The sequence below is a fragment of the Daldinia vernicosa genome (assembly GCF_022497035.1).
Source record: "Daldinia vernicosa strain CBS 139.73 unplaced genomic scaffold F5Y00scaffold_26, whole genome shotgun sequence".
NCBI classification, from domain to species: domain Eukaryota; kingdom Fungi; phylum Ascomycota; class Sordariomycetes; order Xylariales; family Hypoxylaceae; genus Daldinia; species Daldinia vernicosa.
Genome location: NW_025953942.1, coordinates 190371 through 216872, shown reverse-complemented (window position 1 = coordinate 216872; position 26502 = coordinate 190371). Strand labels below are relative to the sequence as shown.

General features: G+C 46.1%; 8 protein-coding genes and 1 non-coding gene across 9 annotated transcripts; 2 read left to right on the top strand and 7 right to left on the bottom strand.

Moving 5' to 3' along the window:
- Positions 1–900: 900 nt before the first annotated feature.
- F5Y00DRAFT_238378 (MFS general substrate transporter) lies at positions 901–3578 on the bottom strand. The gene is made up of 2 exons (XM_048007958.1): positions 1813–3578; positions 901–1756 (listed from the first exon to the last, which is right to left on the bottom strand). Exons 1-2 carry the CDS (start codon positions 3316–3318, stop codon positions 1454–1456), a joined length of 1809 nt encoding a protein of 602 aa, XP_047864374.1. The 5' UTR covers positions 3319–3578; the 3' UTR covers positions 901–1453.
- A 676-nt stretch (positions 3579–4254) lies between these two features.
- On the bottom strand, positions 4255–7753 carry F5Y00DRAFT_238376 (copper amine oxidase). Its single transcript, XM_048007957.1, has 2 exons — positions 5290–7753; positions 4255–5219 (listed from the first exon to the last, which is right to left on the bottom strand). The coding sequence occupies exons 1-2, from the start codon at positions 7266–7268 to the stop codon at positions 4886–4888; spliced, it is 2313 nt and encodes a 770-aa protein (XP_047864373.1). The 5' UTR covers positions 7269–7753; the 3' UTR covers positions 4255–4885.
- Positions 7754–9136: 1383 nt separating this feature from the next.
- Positions 9137–11979, bottom strand: F5Y00DRAFT_86013 (Na+/solute symporter). Its single transcript, XM_048014259.1, has 3 exons — positions 11769–11979; positions 11356–11639; positions 9137–11295 (listed from the first exon to the last, which is right to left on the bottom strand). The coding sequence occupies exons 1-3, from the start codon at positions 11856–11858 to the stop codon at positions 9588–9590; spliced, it is 2082 nt and encodes a 693-aa protein (XP_047864372.1). The 5' UTR covers positions 11859–11979; the 3' UTR covers positions 9137–9587.
- A 915-nt stretch (positions 11980–12894) lies between these two features.
- F5Y00DRAFT_270176 (pyridoxal phosphate-dependent transferase) lies at positions 12895–14841 on the bottom strand (the record flags this gene model as incomplete). Its single annotated transcript, XM_048012577.1, has 3 exons — positions 12895–14059; positions 14115–14461; positions 14526–14841. The coding sequence occupies 3 exons, from the start codon at positions 14839–14841 to the stop codon at positions 13352–13354; spliced, it is 1371 nt and encodes a 456-aa protein (XP_047864371.1). The 3' UTR covers positions 12895–13351.
- On the top strand, positions 12952–13025 carry F5Y00DRAFT_t97. Its single transcript has one exon. It is a non-coding gene; the product is annotated as a tRNA-Val (tRNA).
- Positions 14842–15803: 962 nt separating the features above from the next.
- Positions 15804–17600, top strand: F5Y00DRAFT_270173 (uncharacterized protein; the record flags this gene model as incomplete). The annotated part of the gene is made up of 2 exons (XM_048012576.1): positions 15804–16583; positions 16715–17600. Exons 1-2 carry the CDS (start codon positions 15829–15831, stop codon positions 17598–17600), a joined length of 1641 nt encoding a protein of 546 aa, XP_047864370.1. The 5' UTR covers positions 15804–15828.
- A 508-nt stretch (positions 17601–18108) lies between these two features.
- On the bottom strand, positions 18109–19749 carry F5Y00DRAFT_270170 (major facilitator superfamily domain-containing protein). Its single transcript, XM_048012575.1, has 2 exons — positions 19326–19749; positions 18109–19255 (listed from the first exon to the last, which is right to left on the bottom strand). Exons 1-2 carry the CDS (start codon positions 19703–19705, stop codon positions 18145–18147), a joined length of 1491 nt encoding a protein of 496 aa, XP_047864369.1. The 5' UTR covers positions 19706–19749; the 3' UTR covers positions 18109–18144.
- Positions 19750–20255: 506 nt separating this feature from the next.
- On the bottom strand, positions 20256–21768 carry F5Y00DRAFT_262533 (kinase-like domain-containing protein; the record flags this gene model as incomplete). The annotated part of the gene is made up of 6 exons (XM_048011394.1): positions 20256–20433; positions 20508–20774; positions 20837–20934; positions 20998–21380; positions 21438–21555; positions 21622–21768. The coding sequence occupies 6 exons, from the start codon at positions 21766–21768 to the stop codon at positions 20256–20258; spliced, it is 1191 nt and encodes a 396-aa protein (XP_047864368.1).
- Positions 21769–23370: 1602 nt separating this feature from the next.
- F5Y00DRAFT_262532 (uncharacterized protein) lies at positions 23371–26247 on the bottom strand (the record flags this gene model as incomplete). Its single annotated transcript, XM_048011393.1, has 7 exons — positions 23371–23547; positions 23597–23713; positions 25045–25140; positions 25197–25214; positions 25299–25528; positions 25588–26034; positions 26184–26247. 7 exons carry the CDS (start codon positions 26245–26247, stop codon positions 23371–23373), a joined length of 1149 nt encoding a protein of 382 aa, XP_047864367.1.
- Between the last annotated feature and the right edge of the window lie 255 nt (positions 26248–26502).

The following is a 26502-nucleotide window of genomic DNA, read 5'->3' as shown; positions in this document are numbered from 1 at the left end:
CACTTAGCGGGTAAGGCTAGGGCAGTGCATATAAATGAAGAGAACTCTGCTGCCATTGGCTGAGTAGACGCGAATTTTACTATTCTCGGACAAGGACACCCTTGCATTATCATTATCAAGAGTGGGGGGACTTCTAGAAGCAAACTTTAGAAGCAAATGGTACGTACCGATATACCTAAAAATAATTGGAAGCGCGGGAGAAGCAAATTCGCATTGGAAATTCCGGGGTTCGTCTTCTCGTCATCACGGCGTCGCATCGTCACATGCATGCAATGCTTAAAGCTTTTTGGATTACATTTTAGGGAACCCATGGCCGTGGATGAAGCCATCTTCGAATCGGCCCGCGGAAAAGAATAAATATCGAAATTTGAATATCGCATGACCCAGAATACCTACATGCAAGTTCGATTGTCTCATCGGATTTACAGTGATAGAGCCGACACGGACCGTATAAGACTCGAACATATACAGTACCCATATGCATTACCTACTTGAGTCCGTGTGTAAATACCGGCGGGGGAGGAGCCGCTACTTACATACTACATAATAACCCTTGTAGTCAAAGAGCCTCTTGCATATATAACTCACATATATAACTCAGTACAATAATACCCGTCTCTCTCGGCCGGTTCAAGCTGACTACGAAGAGGCTTTCGTGGCTCCGATATTTGACTTCTTGGGTCGCCCGCTTTTATGATCCTTGGCAATACATGATGATGGTGAGGTCGGCGAATCGACTTACTCCTCATGACGTTCGGGTAATTCAACATATTAGCGAATAGGCTCACCCCGGTCTGTGTCTCTTGAGGCTCGTAGCACCTTGACCTGGTACCTATCCTTCATAAGATATCGCTTCGCTTAAGATATTTCTGATAGAAATAAACATCCAGTCTGGGGATATCGAAGGGGGCATACTAATCGATTGATTTGCATAAGGTAAGTTCTAAATTTGGTCCCATCAGAGACTAGTTTCTTCCCATTTCATGCTCTAGCATGTAGATCTATCCATCATTATCATTATCATCAAACTTCCTATTTATCACCAATTGCGTCCAGTTCGGTGGCTCAAAACTTAGACGCGCGGCATGACCTCCTAATCCTATTACCGGAGTAGGCCGAGGTGAAGCGACGTGAACGCCAATACCGATCGCCACAAAAGGGCATATCCTCTCTTGTATCATATAAACCTTTTGCTCGGTGAGTAGGTGAGCTCAAGGACGTCCAATCCGCAAATTCAATGCATTACTGCTAAAAATTAATCAAGTCTTCCCCCATTATTGGTACTGTTGCGTGGCGGTGTAGCTCCCTCTTATCGCCGCGAAGATCATATAAAATGGGCGTGAGGATAGAAGCTAGTCGTTACACCTTTATAATAGCTTCCCGGTTCAGCACCTTCAACAAACCCACGTAAGCAAACGCCATCGACGTTCCTATATTATATATCAGAATAGCATCATACGTCGCTATTGTCTTGGTTTTGGTTTTGGCGTTCGTCAACATTAGCCTCCTCTTCGTATCCATCGTCCGTACTCTCAAGACCTTCGCCATGAATGGCGTAACTTCCCAGCCATCCAGCAAGTGCTATCCCTGCGAATAAGCCCCAAGCAAGAGCCTCGCCCTTCGGCTGAACATGAGTTGAGACAGTATAGAGCCCACCGGAAAGGAAAGGGCCGACGCTTCTGCCGGCAGCCGAGAGACTCTGCGCGATGCCATTGAGTGTACCTAGGCTTGCGTGGGTTGGCGCTGAATTCGTTATCTGAATATGCGTTAGCTTTGCCTTGATGTAGACTCTTCTTACTTGGAGCAACTTACCAGTAACATAACGCTCGATAGACCACCAACAGCGCAGATATTCTTAATAATCAATATCACGCCAATTTCTAGGTACACCCATGTTTTGCTATCGCCAACTCCAAACGGCGGATCGGAATCCACGTAACCGACAAACGGCATCAATGCCATCGTCACCGCGAAACCGAGTAGCGAGCCTCGATAGGACCGAACATTTCCTAGGCGCGACTTTAATGGCCTAAAAAGGAATAATTGAAATAGGATGGTGAATGCTCCCGCGACAGAGAGGGATACACCGATAAAATCCGCGTGCAGGTCCCTGCCCGTGGGCGTCTGTCCGGACGCAAATATAGGATACAGACTATTGAAAGAGCTATTTGATAGCTGGAAGACCAAATGTGTGGTGAGAAGGACTATAGTCGTTCGATTTAAGAGTTGCCGCCACGTTGTTGTATCTTGCGATAATTTCGGGTCGTCGCCGCTCTGTTCGTCCCCGTGAGGTTCTAGCAAAGTAGTCTCTTCCCCCACATCCTCCTCATCAGCCTCTCTCTGATCGTTGTCGGCGGCTCTACCTTCGGGAGAAGCTAATGAACGCTTAGATCCATTATGGACTCGCTCGTTAGAACCAGAGAACCAGGGAAGTCTCTCCATCCAGTCCGGAATATCCCTCGGGTCCTCCAAGGTTTCGTCAAACCAGATACCTAGAACAACCACGGTGAGCGCCAGAAGCGAAGCTCCTAGTATATTCGGAGCTAAGAACGGGTAACTATCTTTTGCAAACCTGCCCGCTAGCAGTCCACCAAGCGCTGGGCCAGTAATACTTCCTAGGCTGTAGACAACGGGTAACCAAGTGAAAGCCTTGCTCTGGTTGCTTCGGTCGGTCAATTCTCCCAGGCAGGTGGGCACTACAGCCGCATTGCCATTGAACAATCCCATAGCTACGTGTACTAGAACGATATGAAAATACCGAGTACAAAATCCGAAAGCTGCAAAACAAAAGCACAAGAGTAAAGTACCGAGTAGCATGACGGGTTTTCGACCAATAATATCCGATAAGTATCCCCATAGTAGATTAGTTGCTAGCTGAGCTAGCGCAAACGCGGAAGCCAGCAGACCGACGTATAAACCGACTTGATCATGACCTATTCCAGGAAATGACTCGATCATTTCTGGTAGATAGGGCGATATGGAGTTAAGTGCTGTCTGCTCGGATAATGATAAAAGGGCCAAGAGAGCCAACTGCTTGACAGGCAAAGGTGTTGTCGCGCCATGGTTATCATGAGCGTGCGAGTCGGATGAGCTTGAACCAGTATCCGGTCTCCGGCCGGCCGTCCTCGGCGGCGGCGTTGGAAATGTCTGGTAATGATGCTGAGATGACAGACGGCGAAGTGTCGAGGATAACCTGTTTGTTGGAAGAGAGGGTAGGGGAGAGCCGGCACGAAAACTTCCTATAGAAGTTGATCTTGCTTGCGGTCTACCTGGACGGCCGGCCGGCGTTGTAGTCGCAATAGTTGCGGCGCGTACCATCTTATTTCTCTTTCTTTTTTTCAATGGTAAATCCGAGCTCGCAACTTCAACTCAAATATTCAAAAGCCCGTTCATGATATAAGCTTACTTAACTGGTTACCGAGCAACTATTGTTGATCATGAATGAATTTGTTTAATACGCGTAGAGTAGGCAAGCGTAAAAGAAAACGCCCCCGTACTCTAATAAGGATAGATGTAAGGGAAGAAATGCTGATGAAGAAAAACGGCCGAGAAGTTGATGCGATTGGGGAATTCGGAGATACGACCCAATGATGTAAAAGGTTCATTCATCATTCCATTTTCCCCTTGGTTTTCTGGGCAGATGCTATCGATAACATGTAACAGGGCATACGCCAGAAGTGGTTGGGAAGTAACTATATCTGTGCGCTACTGCTTTGTAAGTGTATCACCGAAAGCTACCCCACGTAGCTGCCCACATCTTTAGACCAGGCTAGTGCTAGTGTTACCGCATGGGTCTTGCAGCAGACTATTAGTCATGTTAACGATTAAAAGGTGTCGCGAATAGGTTGATAAAGCATATAAACATTGAATATTTAAGTACGAATCTATTACATAATCTAGTGATATACTTGATAGGTACTCGGAGTATACGCATCCTGTAAGTTTATCTGTTTGGAAATAACATATTCATTATTTGACTGCCGCTTCAGCTTAACTTTATGTAAGTATTAGGTAACTACCTAAACCAATCCAGTGGGGGCTACATGCAAATATGTATTGTAATGCGGGGTGCAAAGTCTTAGAGTGCTAACTTGCATGTAGATATCTTCCGCCAGTACATAGCAGAGGTATCTGCTGTATAACTCCAAAACGGATTTAGCCTGTGTCATTCACTTTCATATACATAATGCATGGCTTGAAATGTTCAACTTATGTCTTATATTCTACTTAATTGGTAACCTATAAGAAACGAGCTTTTATAATAAGACAATAAGAGTCATTTATGCATGTGCCTTGTATAAGCTTATCTCTTAACTACTGCTTTCCTTGTAGTTTACCTTCTAAGAAAACGTATGACACATGCAGCAACACATCCATTCGGCGTGTAACCAGCTCGGACATCGCCTCGGAGAAAGAAACATCCCCGTGTTAATTCATATACTAGGTTAATATAGTTATATCTACCTACTTCGTGCTGCCGATGTACTTGCGCGAACCCATTCTCCACAGCCCATGCATGCGTAGCCATTCTAGATCCAGTACCATAACGAGAGTTTTGAGTCTCACCAATACATTGTTAAAGTCAATATATGTAGTTCTGTGACGTCTTGTATCGTTTCTCATTTAGCAAAAAAGGGGTGTTTGTACTTTAGTAGCTGAGGGGTTTCTTGTATGTCTGTGTTACCAGAAACCCCAAGACCCACCGGCTAGAATCATTTGATAAACTCTGTTGTGAAACGTTTATGGAAAGAGCGAAGTCATTAAAAATTCTGAGGGGTGTTAATGCCGAAAGCTCTCTCCAAAATCCGCCAGGTCGGAAACTTCAAGTTGCAAATACACCTGAAGGAGTCCCAGGCAAAAAGGGTTACCCGGATGGGTAGCTCATTTAATCCTTCTTCCAGTTAAGTAAGTTGGACAACGTTGCTGACAACCGTCTCTTCTCCTTAGGGGCTCCGACTGGAATCTCCTTTGGATCGAAATCCGGTCCGGTGCCTTGAAGATGCGATACCGCATTCTGCTGCGACGTACTGTCGGTCCGAAGACTCGTACTACTGCAACAAGTACTTGATTGGTGAGTCCCGTTTTGTGCTGTGTCGTTGACTTTATCGCAACATGGCACCAGTACGCTACTCTCGTTTCTATTGCTCGGAATATCCAAGGCCGGGTTTCTAGTGAAGAAGTCGGCCGGACGGAGATGGAACTGGTGGATTTCCACGGGCCTATTTATCCCAATCCAAACTTGTTAGTCATGCTTAAAATAAGAAGAGGTGGTAAGGGGCTCGTGCTTACATCACGGGCCAATCCTCAACTCGTGGATTGTGTGTAAGGCCGAAGACGCTCCAAACTACAGGACTACTCTTCTTTCCCTTCTTCTCTTCGGCCGTATCATCATTATCATCATCATGGGCCTCCCCACCATCATCAACGAACCAATCTCCCCTCTCGACCATCGTCTTCACGCCACCTTCCTCCCGCGGCGCCTGGTTCGTGAACTCGCCAGCAGCCCATAGTTCACCGTCTCTATATCCGGTAAACCAAAGGTGGTGTTTTGCGAAAGGTGCTCTTGCGGCTTGAACGCTCCTATCGTCTGCAAGCATGAGCTGCGTAGCACTGGGGACTAGCTTATAGCCAACATTCTTGCCACTGATACTGTTCTTTTTAGTTGCGTGCTCTAGGCGCACGACTCGATTCAGTTGGGGCTCGGCATCTGCAAACCCGGCGCGCTCGACACGCTTCCGTCGAATCTCGTATGCGTTACCGTGAGGATTCGTCTCCGGGTTCATTGGTATGGGATGGCTTTCTTCGAGGACTACAGCTGTATCGCCGGTGACATACGAGTCGATAGCTGGGTCGATACGTACGGCGAAGATGTGCTGGTGATTTTGTGCCATTACTCCTGGATTGACAATGTTGCCGTATCCTGATACCTTACCCTCGTCAATGGGTACGACGCTTACGATACCCGTGGCCCGCGTTTCGATTGAGATACCACCTGCCGTATCTAACTTGTATGCAAACACGTACTCGTAATTCGCTAGCGTAGCGACGAATTGCACGACTAACTCACGTAGGCGTGTCACCACTGCCCGATTTGTCCGGAAGTTAGTGTGCTTCCAACCGATGCCGTTGTCTTGCTCATGTAGACAAATTACATTACTCGCCAGATCAGGCTTACCCTCCGTGTTGGGCACCACGCAGTCAAAGTAATGTATTGCACCTAGACAGTCGCATCCTAGTTTCAGATTGTTGGCCGCGCGCCCGATTCCACCGTCTCCGAAATCAAAGGCTTGCTTGCGTTGGAAGGGTGGGCGCGGGTCACCGTACGGAACGGTCATCTCGGAGAAAGATAGCCGGTATAATATGGGCCGGTTGTCATAGCACACATCATGGAGTACAGCACCCTCACGGGCCGTGAAGCCAACGCGGAAACGCCATTTTTGCCACTCGACAAGATTGTCGGCGTGGACTTTGAAAGATGCACCCTCTGGCTGGATAACATTGATGGGTTTTAGATCGGTGCGAAGCGGCTGATCCAGCAGCTCCGGGAAGTATTCCGCGGAGCTGCAGTTTTCGAACAGCTTCTTCGGCTCACCTCCCGGAGGGGGTGGATACAGTCCGTCGCCAATCCCTCCGGTAGCGAGGCGGTCCACTCTTATTAACTTCTTGGTGGCTACATCCATGATAGGGATTATAGGTAAGGGGTAAGAGTAGTGATTGGAATCAATATTGTTCTTAGAAGCATCACGGGCGTACACGAGGCCTTGCATGTAGCGAGGGATTTCTTCATCCAGGTCGGGGCCGCCGTATGGCCACGGATCTATCGTGACGACGAAGTTTTCTGGTAGGACAAACTCTTCCATGGCTGACTTAAATATCTCCGAGGATACACAAGCATCTTGAAATATGCCGAACTCATGAGCTGTGTAGCTGGTCTGATATCGTGATTCAAACTCCTTGCTACTTTGAATGACCCCGGCATCGACATCGACGACCGTCTCCGTGAGTTGAGCTTTTCCATTATTGATGACATCATATAATAGCCTGACCTGTCTCGGCGGGATGGTATCGGGTATCCGACCTTCATGTTCCGCAATGAGGAACTTAGTCAGATCTGTCTTCTTGGGCTCATCGACTATGGCAGAACGAAAAAACAAAGCAATCCCATCTCCCGCATGTGCTTTAATCAAAACATCTCGAGCTTTTGATAGCTCATCAGGTGAGAGTGGTCGTAGAGGGTGAGGCATCTTCGGTCCTTGGTCGACAGCCATATTGCTAATAATCAATTTGCTTTTTGGTTCTTTGTTCTAAAGATTCAACGCTATAAAATTGAGTAGGTAAGACTAGGTAATGTGGAAACAATGACTCGGTAGGACAAAACAGCAATTGCCTCTCTGATACGTGGTAAAGTATATGATTTAAGTTAACTGAATATACCTAGGTAAACTTAATGGACCCTAGCTCAACACTCGGTCCAATTTATATACCTTACTCACCCAGATACCCAAAAGATCGGGGAGGCCTCTGGCACGAATAGGTGAAGAAGTGATTGGGTAACGCGGGATACCCTAGATACAGTTAGTCTAAGGGAAACATGCACGTACATACCAGCATACGTGATCTTCGTCGGCCTCGGTACCAGAGCGAGCAAGCACTGTATTAGATCAGAAGACCGCCACCGGGTCCGGTTCGGTGCAGCAACTGTGCAGCGGTGCGGGCTGGTGTGGGGTATTATAAGGTATATTGGGGGCAGGGGGGTATTAGGGATAGAATTGGTAGATATTCGTTCTTTATTCGGCCCCATACGTACATCATCCATGTCACCTAGGTATTTGTACCAAGACCTTACTTACAGCTTACAGGCGGCTACAGGTTCAAAGTGGGGTCGAAAGCCCTTCTCCTCGTCCAGTCTTGCCCTGTTTTCGTGTGACGCCCTCCGATATAGCTTATCATTGTGGCATCTATAAGCGTCAGAGGGAAGCTTGATCAGGCAAGTCCTTGCGAACCCTTTATTTTCCCGATTTGTTTGACTGCCGGCATCCGCCTGGATGGGTTGACGGCGTCGTCCGAGTGAAGCGTCAAATATTCACCAAGCGCCCGGCTAGTATTGATTTTCTATTAATATAAACGTCCTCTAGATACTAACCTAGCAGACTGCGCATCGCACACATGGCGAGATATATCTGCACCGGAGATCAAACGCGGAACGTAACCTGCCCCCTAGTAGTTTGAAGACTACTTAATTAGGTATTTATACGCTACGATGACGGTCTATGGTCTACTACGGCAGGCCTCCCACGCGCTCCCACCTACATCCGTCATATCACCAGGGCCGTAGTGGAGGGGACGTATCGCAGATTTGACAGCCGAATCCGCCCGATTCAGGCTTAACATCTGGGAAATCCCGGGTAGGCTTACCAATGATCGACCCCTAATGCATTCAATGCATTCAAACCCCGGCTTATCACAAGCTCTTCAGCCGCATGTGCGTGTGCGTGTGCGACCCTCCTAGCATCCAGGAACACAAGAGAGGCCCGAGGGATAGGTCCATGTATGATATATCACTCACTGCCGCGTCCCGGTTACTTGCCAACCGGTCGGTGCAAGTCAATTCTCTCATAAGACTTCTCACGAGAATTCCTGTCGAAATGAGGGCATATACCTCATCATGACGTTCAACATTCAACATTATCGAGCCATTAAACCCACTAGTGAGTAAAGATTAACTTATCCCGTTGATATTTATTATTAGGATGAATAACTAGGCGCGATCTAGATATGGTCAATGTGAGAGCTTGTCGCGGCAACTTGAATTATTAGGTGGCTTCATGACACAATAGCTTACATACCTAAGGTAGGCTATCCAACCGGTGTGCAAGGTGACAACGATACCGGACACACTCGAGGTATACGAAAACCTGGCGTTCCTATACGGTAGGACAGCCCCCATGTTATTCGCTTCTGGATTTGGCGGTAGACCACATTGTGGAGCATACATGGCTTATCTCTAACAGCATTTGGGTCAAAGGATTGACCGGAGAAGCAATATTCAAAGCTGCAGGTACCGCGACGGTATCTCCTACATTTTGGATATTCGGTTCACCATCTTCGGCAGTTTTTGGATGTTTTGTTTGGGTCTTAAAAGCCTCTCTATAGGTAGGACCCAAAATCAGCGCACCGTTGGTATTTGACTGTTCTACCTGTCCTTGGTGGGCAGAAGAATAGAAGAATATCCGTGAGTGATACAAGGTGTACAAGGACTAAACAACTCAGGGACGTTACTTCACGGCAGAATGCATTGCTGCAATACCCAATTCATGCATATGTACCTGTCCCTCACCTCATCCTTCGTTTGAGATATTGAACAAAAATGTGCCTTACGCTTCCGGTGCTCCTATATAGGACCTCCGTAAGAGTGGGCTTAAGCTAACAATGTAGCTAAATGGGAGTACGACGACTATGGATCGAATAATGGTAAAATGAATAAATTTCGATCCAGATTAATCTCAATGGATTATGTATATATAGGGTATCTTCCCACGCAATCATATGTTCCCAAAAACGACCATGTGCTCCCACTCCGTCCACGCTTACTCGGCTTTTTCGCCTGTTTCCGTCTTAACAGAATCCTTCACGTTCGGCGGCGTCTCGGTACCCGATTCCGCTTTCCCGTCAATGGTGGTTGCTTCATTTTCCGCGCGGATAGCCTTGACATGTTTCTTGCCCGACAGGTCGAGCGCAATTGCTTTGAAGGTCCTCGCTAGGGTTTGCCGTCCCTCGAAAACAGGGAATAGTCCCACGGCGCCGAGAGAGCAGAAAATCCAGATGATGCCCACGGTGACCCAGCCTGTAAAAAATGGCTTCGAAAACACATAACTGCTACCGTACATAGGGAACGGCCAGAGTACCAAGAACGCGAGCGTTAGTCCGACCGTTGTCCACTTGGAAATCTTGCTGGCGCGCGATAGCTTCATCTGCTCCTCGACTAATTCGTTCGTCGTCTCGACGTGCCCCGCCGCTGTCTGTTCTAGGTCAACGCCCGCCGCAGTAGCAAGTTCGTGGTCATCACCCCGGCGAATGGCCATCATTGACTTCCAGTCGTAGTTATCCATTCCAAAAATGAGAGTGAAAATGGGAATAAGCACCAACGGCGAAAGAAGCGCAACAACGTTCCCAGCAAGCATAGGGTTATTAGATCCCGTACATGTAACATCTAAGGCACCGCACTCCTTTCGAGCCGTGACAAGCCATGCGATCAAAGCAAATGCGAGACCGAAGATTGGCGATAGCGCCGCGGCCCATTTGTTTTGTCCTTTCCATACGAGGGTTAATGTAGCGGGTATCACCGCGGACGAGATGATGCAGCCCATCATAAGGTAGAGGTAACCCATGGAAATGCCAGCGTAGTAGAGCCCAACGGAAAACGTCGAGATAAAAAGCGCATATATCACAACGATGACATGAGACATGTAGATGAGGCGTCTCCCGCTGGCGTCTGGTTTAAAATAGGTACGGTAAAGATCATAAGTGAAAATAGAGGAGACAGCGATCAGCTCGGATGATGTAGCTGATGTGACAGCCATGAATATAATGAGAAGCGTACCGACCGCACCGCCTTTACCTAGAAGAGCGACGGCAGCATACGGGAGCACGAGCCCGGCAGAGACGTCGGCTTCTGACATACGGTTAGGATATGTCGGAAATGCCGGTGTATCTTCTAGAGCTAGAGCAGAGAGGCCCATGGTGGTAGCGGTTAGCCACGGAATCGCAAACCAGCTAAGACCACCAATGATATAACCAGGGAGAGCATGGACAGGCGAAGCAGCAATGGCTTTGTTGTAGTATCCGTTATCGAGGAACACAGTACCGAAGTTCCCTACGATGTTGATAACGAAGAAGATAGCTCCTTCTTTGGAGCGCATAGTCAAATAGCTTCCCTGAGCGTTGCCTTCAACTGGATGGTTAAGGGCAGCTTCGACCAGAAGGTCGTAGACAGCCGACGGGGAACCAAGTCTGTCGGAGGAAGCGTAGGCCGTCAAGGAGAATATGATGATAATGATCAGCAGGATGAAGGTATGAATCCAATCCGTTAGAATCGTTGCCTTTAACCCGCCAACCAGGGTATATGCTATGACACCAACAGGAAGAAGATATATAGCTGCGATAGTGTGCATTCCCGTAAGAGCGTTCACCGTAGCCGAGCCACCGACAACCAGCATAAGACTGACGAGGATATTGGTCACGAGGCCGAAAACCATAAAGACGATATGGGGAATTGTTCCGTAGCGAGCCTTGATTCTTTATCGGTCGTAAGCGTCACGTATATCTAATAACAACCGGTAGTTATTAAGAACTTACACTTCGAGGAATGTATGCGCATTGGGTGCGCGTCGCTTCAACTCGATGGCCAATGTCGCGAACAGTAGAATCTGAACCGTAGCTCCCGACGCGTACCAGAACGGACCGGAGACGCCATATCTATAGCAGACGCCGGAGCTCTGTAGAAGCGTAGCCGCCCAAGTCCACGAGGACACGACGGCGGACCCGACCAATCCACTCTTTACCGTGCGGCCGGCGGTGGTGAACATTTCGGACGTTTGGAGCTCTGAGTTGTACCTCTTGAGGATGAATGTGACTAGGATCTACATATCGCGATTAGTACCTAAGGTACGCATGTCTTTCCGAGAGTCCAGGACAATATCCAATATCCTCATGCGGATCAAGCTGGCGGGGATTAGAGAAACATGTATAAGGTATAAGTCACTGCTTACCATTCCAAGGGCAAATCCAAAGCCCAGACCCAAGACGATTCCATAGCCGACGCCCTGGTCTAAAGGCGCGCCGACCGTTGTGGCTGCCATGTTTCCTTCTGCTGAGACTGAGATGAAGATGGCAAGGCAGGACCAAGATCAAGAGCTCACCAACGGTATCGGTAAACAAAATCACATTTAAACGGGATGTGCCAGGGAGGAGGCTAGTAAGGTTTTAAATATCTTTAAATGTACAATATGTATTTTGCTTATCAGTGGCCTACCTAGCTCCGCGCTCGAGGCTCTCCATGTAGGTAGAGTTAGACCCCGGATTGGCGTCCTGATATGGCACCCTACCAGCCTACCACAGTATGTGATGGAACAAACCCCCGCATACAGGGTCTCGCCTGGGCTGCTGGGAATACACAAAGGAGGGATACCGGCCAATGTCTCACCGGATAGGAGCCGTAGCTGATAAACGAGCCTATCACGTCCCAGACCAGACGGCTGGTAGTGGCCATATCTACCGAAGAGGGATGGGATACATCGCAGCTCTTGCAACTGTAGCTTCTTACCACGTCGCAATTCAAGGTTTAAAGCTTGCGTAAATTATTCGACATCTTGAGATCTTAGATATCGGTGTTTGATAAGGTTGGCCAATCCGTCGAGGGAAGCTTCTTGTGACTTACACGATAACTGTCTAGGTACAATACCTCTAAGCAATACCGACACCAAGCCATGACCACGGCCACGTCCAGGACATGCACGTTGTTGATGATAAGCACCGCAAATAGAATCGCAATGTCAGATCCAGGACAAAACGAAACTAGGTACCTAGGGTCGCGATCAAACGAGGTTGCGAATCTGTGACCCCCATGAACGTGTAAGCGGAAACTTATCAGGAGCCATTGGCCAATCGTAGAGTCGAAAGGGTTAGGTTCGCTGATAAGAATTGCGATCCTTTTGGCAAAGAAATTATAAAGCCGCCTTATGTAAGTGCCGCTGGTGTCGATACGCAGCAAAATCGTCCGATTGGTTGGTTTATATCTTAGTTGGGGAAGATCTTGATTGAAAGCCGGGGAGAAAGAGGATTGGTTGCGAGCTTATCGATCAAGTTACGTCACGAATCCAGTCAAGACTTGATGTGGTGGTCTGTGCGCACACAACTAGAAATATATTGGCTATTTCCTCATGTATTTGCATCGGTCGCGTGGTGTAGTTGGTTATCACGTCAGTCTAACACACTGAAGGTCTCCAGTTCGAACCTGGACGCGATCATTTCTTTTGCTTTTTGATCTTTCACTATCTGGTTCTTCCTTGCCTCCTTTTTATTATTCGTGTACATACTCGTTATCAAGCCTGAATATTTTCGAACCCGTTCATCTCCGGACTTAGAACCTTTGCTGATGGTGTCTGACTTATCTTATGTAGAGTGAAGTTTTGTTGTTAAACTTTCGACGAGAATATGCTTCGTTCATCATCATTTGGTTGATAGAAAAATCTCTAATTAGTATAAACTACTCTATCTTCTCTATAGCACCTGTAAATGGTTTATAAATTTGTCCGTTTATCTCACCTCCTGAGCCCGCTTGTATTTGGTGACATCAACCCTCCAGTTCTATAAATGTATCCTCTACAACCCTGGTGATTCGATCCACGATCTCATCGATATCTGTCTGGGAAACAATATACGGAGGACAAATCAAAAAGTGATCCCCTGCATACCCATCATAGGCACCATTGGCGTCGAACAAGGCGATCTCATACCCTTTCTTCATACCGCGAGTATGTATCAGGTTACTTACTTTCAGACCGGGTGGGAACGGCTCCTTTGTCTCCTTGTTAGCCACCAATTCCACTGCCCAGAATAGACCTCTACCACGAACATCTCCCACGTATGGATGCGGCAATAGCCTTTCCTGAAGCTTTCGCCCTAGGTAAGCTCCCATTTTTCGAACATGGGGTATTAAATTCCCCCTCTGGATTATTTGCTGAACTTTCAATGCAGCGGCTGCTGCCAAGGGGTGGGTCATATATGTCTGCCCATGAGCGAACGGCTTGCCAGACTTTTTCAGCGAATCTACAAGCCGCGAATTGACAAGCACAGCTGATATAGGGCAGTATCCTGCCCCAAGCCCCTTTCCAACAGCTTGCAGGTCTGGCACGATGCCTTCCTGCTCCCACGCATGGACGGTTCCTGTGCGTCCCATGCCACACATGACTTCGTCTAGGATCAGAAGCGCACCATACTTGCGACAAACGGCACGTACGGCCTCAAAATAGCCAGGCAGAGGCAATGCACAACCAGTTGCCTTATATAATTATCAGCCTAGACAGTTTAATCCTAAACAAAGGACAGGCACTTACACTTCCGCCAACAGTCTCGGCAACGAAGGCACAGACCTTGTGCGGACCAACTCTCTGGAACTCGCTATCCAACTCTAGGGCCAGACGCTGAACGTATTCCTGTTCTGACTCTCCTACACGTAGGCCGCGATATGTGCTGCACGCTGACACGCGGGACACTGTTTGGGGGATCATAGAGATAAAGGGGTCCTTTCTGCATCTAAAATCACCTAGAGCCAAGGCCCCCAAGGTAGCGCCATGCCAAGCACCAGTCCTTGAAATGAAATGGCATCTCTCAGGTTGCGGATTGGGAAGATGCATGAAATATGTCTTGGCTAATTTAAGTGCCACTTCCACTGCTTCTGAACCTGCGGCATCTAACAGTTAGCGAGATATACTCTTTTCCCTACTGCTAGGTATCTTGTTTATTACCTGAGCCACATAATACAGCCTTTGACATTACGCCATTAGTGGAGTGGACGAGATATTCAGCAAGATCCTCAGCAACTTCTGTCTTATAGAAACTTGGATGGCAGTAAGGGAGTTTCAGCAGCTGGTGCATCATGGCCTCTTGAATCTCTTGGTTACCGTAGCCCAGGCAAGCAACGGCAGCACCACTGGTCGAGTCAAGAATCCGCCGGCCATCTTCGGTGTGGAGGAATATTCCAGTGCCAGAGCTGACAACCGCAGCCGGATGGCATTCGAAATTCTTGTACAGGAGACTGTCTCTTTGACCTTGCGAGCCCATCTTAAGTGTCTGAATACCGGCGTCGTAGTTGAATAGTTGAATCGATATACTAGACAACTGAATAAGGATATCATGTTAGAATTTATAGTATTATCTTGAATACAATCAAGTCCCCGTTCCTGTGATAGCACGATCTAGAAAACATTAAGTCTGATAAAGATCTGATACATTCCAGTGAAACTATAGTCACATTGTATTACCTTCAGCGACGGATATGCACTGCTTTGCCCCGGATACGAGCTCAAGAGCTGAAATGTCTCAATATATGACCCCCTAGTAGCAATATACGCAATGATATTGAAAGCCTTCTACGGTGATCCGTCAGTACACCGAATATATGAAGAAAAGCATAAACCCGTACTAGCCATATACCAATTATCTTATTCATGTACGAACGCTTCGTGTAAATGGGTCATTTTTCTTAGGTATTTGGTCCAGCCAGCCTCTGTAATATATCCAGCTCGAACTTTTACTCAATCCGGTCTCTTTCCCAATTTGGTTTCTTCCTCCGATTGGTTTCGCGCAGACTAGGGCATTTTTTTCTTGAAAGTGGCAAGCTCGTCGGAATCCGTTCTCTTAAGGTGACGTAGAGGTATGCAATAAAAACGCCCAAGCAGACCTACCTACATACAAACAAACTTTCTTTTTCGCGGAATCCTGTCTGGCACGATAACCCTCGTAGCTCGGATACTGTCTTTCTGACCGGCGTCTGGTCGGACGCTTACATCCGATGGGCTTTGGGGTAATTCGGGATGAGTATAATGCAATTATGTTTCACTAAACGCCAGGCAATGGCTCACGGGATACTGTGCCTAATGCATGGAGAACTTCTTGGAAACTTGCATAAGTTAACGTTGGCCAGTGATGCCCTGAAGCTACTCATATAAATAACCTACCTTAGGTAGGTTAGGAGGTAGTAATATTCACATTCCCACCGTCAACTCTCCCATAACCGTATCCACGTTTCGACAAACTACTTTATCTATCATGGAGAAGCTTCACTATATCGATGCTGATGTAGTTTGCCTTCTTAGCAAGCTCAACACCTATGACTACATCATCGTCGGTAGTGGTTTTGGAGGTGGACCTATGGCCGATGATCTTGCTCGGAAAAAGAAAAGGGTTCTATTAATCGAGAGAGGTGAAGTCATTTTCTCAACTCATGTTCTCAATACTTCGCGGCCATACTTCGGTCGTGGCGCCAGTAACTCTCCGGAAGGTAATGAGACTATCTACGACAGCGTCAAAGCGAAAGTCCAATGCAGTGAAGGCTCAGAGACCTATGTCGGCGGTCCAGTGTATTGTGTCGGCGGCCGCTCTAACCTCTGGGGTATCTGGACCCCAGAGATCAGCTCACAGACCCTGGAAAAATACTTCCCTGCCGAAGTCGTCTCCTATCTCCAAGAAGGCGGCGGATACGCCAAAGCATTCAATTTCATGACTCAAAATTCACAGGAATCTGAGCCATACCCAATCGATAGCGGCCAGATGACCCAGAGTGAGATTGATGGGGTAAAATCTACTCTGCAAGCGGCTATTCCAGATGTCGACTGGGATCTCATGCCTGTCGCAGCCGAGTTCAACTCTTCCGCACCTTACAAGTTCCCCCAAGGCGCATACAGTACTACACTGGCCATAATGAACAAGATATTTGCCAAAGACCAGTATTTGACAGTCCTTCTGGACACTGAGGTCATATCGGTTGAACACTCCAAGACGGAGAATGCTCAAGATCCCACAGAGTAAGTTTTCTCCATTATAAATTCCTAGTAGGTTTTCGAGAAGAAAATTATGTAACTATCTCCCAATTTTATATTTCATACTTCATATAATTTTATTTTCCCTAATAACTAATAACTTCAACGTCGGTCAGGGAAAGAAAGGTACATTCGATTAAGTTTCGAAATGGAGCCGATACAACCATCAAGGACCTCCCTGTTGGGAATGCCAAGGTGATCATCAGCGCTGGTACGATCGGTACCGCCTCTATTGCCCTTAATAGTGGCTTCCAACTGCTTAATCCACTCGTCGGCAAAGGTATCATAGATCACGATATTTGCTACGTTCGGTTTTCCATGGAGAAAGAGGGGGAGATGAAAAAGCCACTCAACTTGAAAACCCTCATCACCATAGAAGATAGGCTCTGCCTCCTTACCGTCACCGTCAATGCCAATTTTTTCTTGGCTGGCTGCTCTGCATCCCTCCCAACCACACACTTTTACGACAGGCGTGGCAGGTTGATCGACGGCAAGGATAGACGCCTCAGAGACCAGGGAGCTTTTGATACGATTTGTATACTATTCGAATTTGTTGCCGATCTACAAGATTCCAACGAGGTTCTGAATCTTGCAAGCGTGAACCCCGTCCTCAGCATCACACGGCCACCTTTGGCCAATGCGGTAGATTCTGGCATGCTGGAATTCGTTAAAAACATTAGGGACCAATTTGTCTACGATGGGAACCCTCCAACCCCCGAACCTCCAATTCCACAGCCATCGCACATGGGTTTTGGCGTTTTTGCTCACGAGTGCGGGACAATGCGGATGGATGGGCCCCAAGGCAATGGCGGTGTCGTCGACTCCAATTTGAAAATGAAGGGATTCGAGAACTTGTGGGTATGCGATATGTCAGTATTCCCAGTTTGTCCAGAGGCGAATCCGGCCTTGACATTAGCGGCCCTCTCCATTAGGATGGCGGATCAGTTCGTCCCAGATCCTCAGCAACCAGACCTACCTCCCATTGGACCAGGAGAAATTTAGTTGGATTCAATGGGCTATCTCTGTTAGCAATATCTTCCTCCCATACTAGGTAGTAATTAGTCTGTTATAGTTCTGAGGTTTCGCATAGGTGGTAGCTATGACTGGCACTTATTTTATCCCTTTGGTCCTAATATGTATATGGCTTCATATGAGTATTTCTTAGGTTTGGTTTTCCGTAAAATAGCAACGTGGCACAACATCTCGCTCACCTTATACATGTATACCGCCTTTCCGCTTCCTAAGTGGCGTTGAAAAGTGAGTAGGGGGGTGTGCATAACAGATTGACTCCTCGATCATTCACTGTGCTCCTGACACGTATTACCTCTCTTATAGATACTTTCCTTACTTGTTTACACCCACTCTGCATCTCTCATCGCTGTGCATCCGGCGGAAAGGGAAAAAAACTTTAAATGGAAGAAGCCATACACAGAATCGAGAAGAACACGTGAGTTCGGACATGACATTAATAAAAAGGGACCGCCGGGCTTTATAGTTACATATATTTCTAGGCGATATTACTCTAGTCGCGTCTAAATGAATCCACCTACGCCGTTCCAAGTGCATTATCGACTCCCGACGATATATCATCGTGTGTTCCCTGCGGTGTTGCCCCCCTTTTCTCGCTTCCATAGCTCCTCCAGAAAAACGTAGTGATTAAGATGTTATACAACAGTTTCAAGCAGCCAGCAACAATGAAAGCAAGCCAAAAACAGTCTAGGTTAGCAAACAGGCCTGTAATGTAAAGTCCAATACAACTACCAACTATTTTCACCATGTTAATGACCCCCATTGCAGAGGTGCGTTCCTCGTGGAGTACACCGGCGGAAATAAAGGCCTGTCTAGGCGCGTTGTCGATCTCTCGCGTGACGATACGAAAGATGAAGATGACAAGCGCGAGATGCTTATTAGAGGGCACCGACACCATGATAAGCGAAGCGGAATTGATAGTGTGGCAGAGGACCATTGTCTGGACTTGGCCAATGGCCCGTGATAGTGGTGATGCAACAAGGTTAAGAATGGAAGATATAATGCCGGCCGCAAAAGTAGCAGAACCTAGAGCGGCCTCAGGCATATCGTATTCGCGTTTGAAAAAGTATATCATCCAAGAGATCTGCGCGAGGCCTGATCCGACAAAGTCGAAGCTCATAGCAAGGGACAGCTTCCATAGAAAGGCGAATGATTCGGGAGTAAATATGCGCCGGCTAGTCATCGACGGTGTTGTCTCCACGTCCTCTGACGATTCCTCTCCACAATATGTACTATTCGTTGGTTGATATTCGTCAACGCAGTTTTGGAGGAGCGGCTCTCTCTCTTGACTTCCGTCTCTATTCTTATGCTGTCCCGGAAGGGATCGACTGTTGGCGATTTTATGTGGCAACTTCAATTCAACATCCGAGCTTAAAAGTAAGCAGAGCAAGAGCTTGATAAAGCCAACAAGGGCGTAAGTGAGAAACACTGCTTTGAGAGCATCGACGTGGTCATACCCGGTGTCCCGCAGGAAGTCTACGAGGAAACCAGTCAGCATATTGCTTACCGCGGTCCCAATCATGCCAAGCATTGACCACCAAGCAAATATATCACTGCAGGTTTCATGTGTACTCAAACGAGAAATGGCCGACTCCTCGATGGCCTTGAAGGGGTCAATTTCGTTCGCACTACCGAAAGTTTAGTCAGTTGACAGGCCTCCTGTAAATAAATACCCAGCAACTCTTGTAGAATTCTCACCTAGGGTTTATGACACCGATGATACTAGCAAGTAATAGAACCCAGAAGTTAGTAACAAATGCAAATGCAATGCCACTGGCACACATTAGTAAAGCGCCAAGCAGGACGGTAGCTCTGACACTCATCCCATCACCAACATAAGTCAGGCCGAAACTTATAAATAAGTCGCCAACCAAGGTCGAGGTCATGAAGAGGCCTATTTCAGAGTCCTTGAAACCGAGGGCATGTAGGTAAAGTGCGAGGATGAGAGTGGTACCGCCATATCCAAGCAGCCTGACCATACGCAATATTATTAACAATTTTAAATCTCGACTTGAATGCCAGAGGGTATCTGCCCCAATAAATGAAACGAATCTGGGGAAGACTCCAGATACAGTCATGGTGGGTAATACGAATCTGATGTGGGCCTAGAGTCGAGTTAAGCTGAGGAACCATAGATCTCTGCGTTGGATTGGACGTAGGGGTATGACAAGTGATACAGCGGCGATATGTATTAACCCCCACCCTTCCCAAGACAGTGGGAGAGATGCCCCCCTTATAAAGATCCTGTATCGAGCGACTACCCTAAGGGGCATTATTGTTGTTGTTTACTGACAGAATAGGACTAGATTATCGAGCCTAAATTATAAAGCCGAACACATTCCTCGGAGTACTCATTGTGCTACCGGTCCCCTCTTTTCTGTATCAGCTCGGAACAGCTTCAAGACATTGAACGTCGTGTCCGCTCCAATCAGAGAACAGAATGAATGAGATCGATATGGTAGTTTTCGTCGTGGCGGTTAACTATTTAAGGCAGAGGCTCACAATTACGTCTACGCACCCGTTAGTTTTAAAAGCACAGTAGCCTATGGACACTGTAAAATGAATGTTTGGTATACGGAGGCTAGATGCACGGGCAGGTATCCGGGCGGTTACGACACCCAACCATCTCTAATCTGACGCCCATCGCTTCTCCCGCAAGGTAATATCTCGATTAGCCTCATGTCTGCTGCCGTCATCCTCCTCGCGCCATGCTCTGAATTCCGCGAATCGTTTCATTGCGTAACCTGCATAGTCAAAGTCGATAGAGCCGGTGGTCGCTTGAGCCTGAATGAGTGCACAGAGGCCCCTTGAATGAAAGGTTAATTTTCTTCTCTGACGGGAAACTTGCCTTCGAAAAGCAGCGAGACTCTGGGGGCTTACCAGTAGAAACCAGGGAACCCGCGATAGTTATCCACTTCATCCATCAGGTTACTCAGTTCATCGTCTATGGACCGTATCTGGTCAGCTTGAGAAGAAGCGTCCACCTTTTTGCATCGGTTCGCAGTTTCTTCATATGTTCGGAGATACTCCCGAATAAATTCGCGACGAGTTGATCTTGTTGGTAATAGGCTGTAGTCGCAATCAAACCCAGCCCATTCAGCAAAGTGATTCGCTAATTCGAATGCGCGAGGGCAATAAGTCGAGTGTCTATTAATTGAGGCTCTTGTTATTAGAGTCTCAATCAAGTTGTAAAAAGGGGCAAGCCGTACTCGTAGTCGATGAATTTAACATTCCGATCAGTCGTCCCCTCTTCAGCGGAATCAAGCAAGATGATATTTCCACAAAGCAAATCACCGTGCCCAAAGACCTATGGATTTGACTCTTAGTAAGACCAACCCATCATTGCGGAATTGGAATATCGTTGGCTTACCTGATGATGCTGAGAGCCTCGCTTGGATAATAACCTATTCACCAGATAGTCGAAGTCGTTGTTTAGCAATTGTTTCTGGGAGTTTTCATACTCTGTACCCTTTGCGATGGATTCAAGCCATTTCTTTGCGGTGGACCACACATTAGGTGCATGGTTAAGCACAGTTTGGGATCCACCATCGTAGTCCAAGTCGGCAACAGGGAGAATGGCGTGCCACCGTGCAAGCTCTTTAGAAACACCGCGCCAGACTGTTTCTTGTGTAATATCCTCAAGCGAGCATACCTTCCCCTTGGTGAACTCATACCCATGGCCATTTGGAAAGTGAACCAGGAGTAATGGAGCCAGATCATGATCTGAAAGAACCTTGTGGAAGGCAAGCTCTTCTTTTCGAAATTTAGTAAAATACGTCTTCATAAGAAAAGATGAGTCGGTTTATATACTTTTTCGATCTATTGTGATATCTGTACCATCTCCATAGACTTTTACAAGTGCCGTCTCCGTGAATACTTGGCTGTCAACGGGTGTTGCCCTGGGTCCTTGGCGTGTCACCTTGTATAACTAGGTAAAGAGATGGTGAGAATCAGAAAATGATACCGAAGAGGACTTTGTGCGGCTCATACTTACCCAATTTGTTGTGCCTTGGGTGAGAAGATCTACTTCTATCTCCTCACAGTCTCGTGATCTATGCGGGAAGAGGAAAGGGAGCAACCGATCTACAGATGCTTTGATATCCTTTCTATCGAATATGTGCGGTACAAGAGGTACATCCATGTCAGCAGTAGGTGATAGTAAAAGGAGAGTGATGAATTAAAATTTTGATACTCTCAGCTATTTGTGTCAATAATTATACCTCCTGGACGTTATCACAGTCTTCTTCGGCTAGCTGTGTAAAAGTTGGCAGTATTGTCGTCATCTAGTCAATGCCCAAGCATTAGGAGTAAGAAATAAAGATGCCGATGTTGTGTAACAGTATTATCAGAACGATCAAAACTGGTCTGAGGCACGGTTGTCGATTGCAAGCCCCCCGAGGCAAAAGCCAAAAGGCGTGGTATACACTCTCCAATAACATTACAGAAAGGGACTGCATGTACTAGTATGTCAAAAATTACCGGGATAATTTATTAAAACATCTTCGTCGCATCATGATTTTGATGTGACAGTTTCAACATAAACGAGTTAAAAGGAGCGTGGATTTTGGTCCTAGGAATGATGTCTTATTCGGCTTGACCCGAACGAGAAGACACGAGTGAAGGGTATCCAACATACTCGCCCGGATAAACCTCCTTACAAGCATAGGGAAGTAGATATCTGCTGCCCTAGATGTCCTGGAAGTAGTTAGTCGCACTATGGTAGTTTTCTCACCAGCGAAACCAATAGTCAAGCATGTATCCTCTTTTTAGAAACCGTTACACATTCCGTGTGAAGATTTAAGCTGTGACAACCCTTTACCAGAGACTTTCTTTAAGGTTGTTATTTCATAAAGGTTTAGTCATACTTTATGAAGACGATTTAGGTTCGTATCAGCGCATATTTTCGGCTTTCGACCCATGTTTGCTAACTGTTGAGCAGCAAATAAAAAAGACTGCGTGGTCAGAACCCGTTGTTAATATACAAAAATAACAACAACAGTAGATATGCGTACTGAGAAGCACTAGGGCGATTGGTTGAAGTAATAAATGTACCTAGCTAGGTAGGTTTGACTCCTAGAAAATGGCATGATAATCGTGATACATCTGATAAGTGTCTTATATGATAAAGCCTCTATTCGCTGGCATAGAGTCGATTGTTTGTCTAGTCTCGTCCTAAGTTATGTTAGCAAGACCCACAAACAAGAACAAAGTGGGAATTGACATTTATTCAAGACCTAGAGACAGGAAGATTTTATCACTCTCCTAACAATTCAGAATTATTACCTTAGGTACATAACAGTGTCTTCCTAAATATGGACTATGTAAGATATGGTAATAATCGTACCTATACAATTTTTGTCTTAGTTAATACTAGTAGGACTCAATGTATTAGGTATAATATTAGTCAGGCTGTAAACCATACATACTACTTGGTGATAACTATCCAATCTATAGTATAGTTCATTTTCTTCATATCACTCAGTTGCGATTGTTAAGGATCGTCTACTCCACACCAAGATACTCCTATTACACGAGAAACATGGATTCTAAGAGTTATTTCATACTAAATATCCTCGCGTTCTTCTGAAAGAACCTCTACAAGAAGCGACCACGAAACCCACAGACCCCTAGCCCCTGGTGCTGAAGCCCTCTCGTGGTGTGCAATAGATGATTCCTCCGTCTGTTTTCAGGACAATAAGTGTTTTCACTAATCACCCTAGTGTTTAAGACTTGAAATATTGGGCTAAGCGTCTTCGTACATCGAGAGGCAAGCCACGTGTTCCAACTCAAATCTGCGGTAATTCTCTTCGTTTGGTAACTTGATTTGCCAATGGAAAGACCCATCCCTTTCATCGTACGCCATCCTAGCTTTCACGTAAAGGGTAGCGTGCCTTATAACGTTGGAAAGTTTGATATGCTCCTAAAATACTATAAATCATAAGTTCGTTTTCTTAGCAATGGGAACTCACCTCGCCTCCCAGATATGGTGGATTTGGAGAAGAGTGGCGATCGGTTGTTGGAGGAGCATTACCATCATGTACCGCTTTCGGTTTCCGGTTTCCAGGCATTTTTAACGAGTTTCGTATCTAATATTACACAGTTGTCAGTAAAATCTAAGCCTTTTTCAAATAAAGATATTGATGGATAAATATTTACATACGTCCTTAGAAGAACAGATAACCAGGAGTGTGCTCTATTGCAGACCTAGGTACGTATTATTCAAGTTATGGCAGAGTTCTAATACTTTTGGCAATATTATGAATGTGTATGATCATGAAGCAGAAGAAAATCTCCTCCGCATGGTCTAGGGGTTCTTATACGAATACAAACCCTCCTATTGACATGAATTCATACCTTTAGTAGATATTTTACTCATACTCAATCACCTGTTACGTTTCGAATCGCAAATAATATTAGTTTGTCAAATATTATCACAGGAAACTTCAAGATAAATAGCCATACCTTCGTGATTGATGATTACTGAGCTACCTTAGGTTAGGTACCTAAGGTAGGTGGCCAAGCGCAATCTGCTGATGATTTGTATTTTTCCCCGTAAGGAGGCACTCTTTGCTCTGGATATCCTATCCATGATATTACACGTTGACTTGGTATCATATAGCAGTGACTCATAAATGTTTCTATCATTTACCTACCTACCTAATCGCTTAGAGGCCTGGCTAAGGACCCCCATGTCATAGAACGAAACTTGAGAGGTAGAGCATGTTATTTTGCAGACTACGTACAACTAAATTTTAGTAAGTTGTCGGCATTAATATGTTTTACTTCTTAATTCTACTGGCCAAACTAGGTACCTAGAGAAATTGGCAACTTACTTGCTACGAACGTCTAATGTTACTCAATAATAGGTAGTTTGATGGAAATGGTCTCTGGAATTATGTGACAACACTGCGAGATTACATTCTGGAACCTATTAACACCACGAATATCGAATGAACTTTACGTCTCAGTAATCTGCGACCCTTCTTCAACCGTACGATTGCGTTCCACTAAACCATGAATAACATATCAATAACCTACTCATCTCGCAGTATATCAAAGCAAGCAAGTGTACAGAGAGCAGTTTCGATATTCCGTAGATGTCTTGGCCATTCGTAATTATCCTCCTTTGCTGTTGCTCTGAAGTGTTTGGCTCATAAACGCAGTAAGTATAGCCATATACCTATATTTCTATCAGTCATATCCAAAATTTCTACAATCATCTAGTAGGAATATCAAGCGAAGTTAATACTAACCCTGCAGAGTATGCAAACAACTCCTGTCTCTTTGGTCGGGTTACAAAACTGAGACAGCAAGTAAAGACACCTGTAGAGATAAGTTGAATGAATATGATACCCACTAGGGTTGAAGTGGTCATTTCGCCTTGGCATAGGCGGTATAAGGGGTAAATCGGGCATACGAGAACCATAATAAGTGTAAAGACCAGAATGATTTCTATAGTAGTGTTAAATTTTCCTGTACTAAGGAATAATGGGTCGTTCTGGTGGGTGCTCTCCTAGAAAATGTGTTAAAAACTTTGCGAGATTATTTGAGTTAGTATTTCGAACGTACTTCGTGTTTGAAAATTTTCTATCCCCAAAGAGTGTTAGCTTTCAGTGTGGTAGATGCTTTGCCTTTCCCCTATTTGCTTCACTTTGCGGCAGATATATTTACCTTGATCAGCTTATTAGGTTTGTAAAATATGAGCTTTGTAAGGAGCCCATCCACTCGTGCCGTGTCTTCCTGTGAGTTCAGCGATATGAGATCCTCCTTGTACAGGTAATACTTCTTTTTCTCGTTGGCGAATGGGGCATGTACTTCAGAAAGGGCCCCTAAGTTTTTTATGTCTGTCTCGGAGGGATCTTGCTGGAGATGAGGAGAGGAAGCATAATCCAGCATTATCTCTGGTTTCATATTAGTTAAGCCCGGGGTGATATGCACAGCACATCCTATTATAGCTTACTATATCTCCTCAGTGTCTCTTCAATATTTCTGAGCAGGTCTGTCTTCCGGACCGATGACATATTGTTGGCACCTTCACCATGGCTCTCTCCGTCACACTTCTCAAGATCCTCTTCATACCCTTGTAGCTTGTCCTGAAGATCTAGTAGCACCCTCGCATGCAAGTACCCGAATTGGCGGATGATCAAGTAGTCTCTATTCGAAGCAACTATTGCGGCAAGTCGCGGGCATCCTTGTGAATAGCTCGTAACTAGATAGGAAGGCCGTTTAATGAGCATATAATTTGTAGACATGTCATCAATTAACTCACTGCTCTTATTGATATAGCGTGGTATATCAGACTGAGAGTCTTCGGTGCTACTGTTGAATAAGCCACCGAGACTTTTCTTTACTATAGCGTAAGCTCTGTCTCTGATCCCAGAAGAGGTGATATGGCTAGGGTTTGCACCTTGAAACTGATGTTAGGCCTTCCCGAGTGAATAACTCAAACCATTTCACTACCTCTTAACTATGGTGACTTTGGAGAGGCTAGGATAATGTTTCAAAATACTGTGGTGGACAAATGCTATGCTTGAGTAAGGTTCTCATATGACATACCGTGGTTTGTATTGGCGGCATTATAAGGGCCAGACTGGCTTTCAAGATTGGAAAGGCTGTCCATGGTCTCGTTAGAAGTTCTTCTGACTTGAATTGTGTTGGCGCTACGAGTTTCATACCCGTCTAAGCCTTCAGATTTTAAACCTATAGAGAGGGTGACTGGAGATAATTTATATTCGACTGGATGTGTCTCGACTCCCAAAATTGCGGCTATACTATTCGGGCGAAGCCTCGAAAACTTCTCGGTACACCAAAAATGCAACTAGCCTGTGTGCAGTGAACCTCCCGATGCCTATGCTACCTACCGAGTATCTGTCGC

Bases quoted from the DNA above. Each gene is read 5' to 3' on its own strand.
- F5Y00DRAFT_238378 (XM_048007958.1), bottom strand. From the start codon at position 3,318: ATGGTACGCGCCGCAACTATTGCGACTACAACGCCGGCCGGCCGTCCA. The intron at 1,757-1,812 runs GTAAGTTGCTCC...ACGCATATTCAG, and splicing joins TATCGAGCGTTATGTTACTG to ATAACGAATTCAGCGCCAAC.
- F5Y00DRAFT_238376 (XM_048007957.1), bottom strand. From the start codon at position 7,268: ATGGCTGTCGACCAAGGACCGAAGATGCCTCACCCTCTACGACCACTC. The intron at 5,220-5,289 runs GTAAGCACGAGC...TGGGATAAATAG, and splicing joins GTTGAGGATTGGCCCGTGAT to GCCCGTGGAAATCCACCAGT.
- F5Y00DRAFT_86013 (XM_048014259.1), bottom strand. From the start codon at position 11,858: ATGGCAGCCACAACGGTCGGCGCGCCTTTAGACCAGGGCGTCGGCTAT. The intron at 11,640-11,768 runs GTAAGCAGTGAC...CGCGATATGTAG, and splicing joins TTGGATTTGCCCTTGGAATG to ATCCTAGTCACATTCATCCT. The intron at 11,296-11,355 runs GTAAGTTCTTAA...CGACCGATAAAG, and splicing joins GCGCATACATTCCTCGAAGT to AATCAAGGCTCGCTACGGAA.
- F5Y00DRAFT_270170 (XM_048012575.1), bottom strand. From the start codon at position 19,705: ATGACTGTATCTGGAGTCTTCCCCAGATTCGTTTCATTTATTGGGGCA. The intron at 19,256-19,325 runs GTGAGAATTCTA...AACTTTCGGTAG, and splicing joins ATCGGTGTCATAAACCCTAG to TGCGAACGAAATTGACCCCT.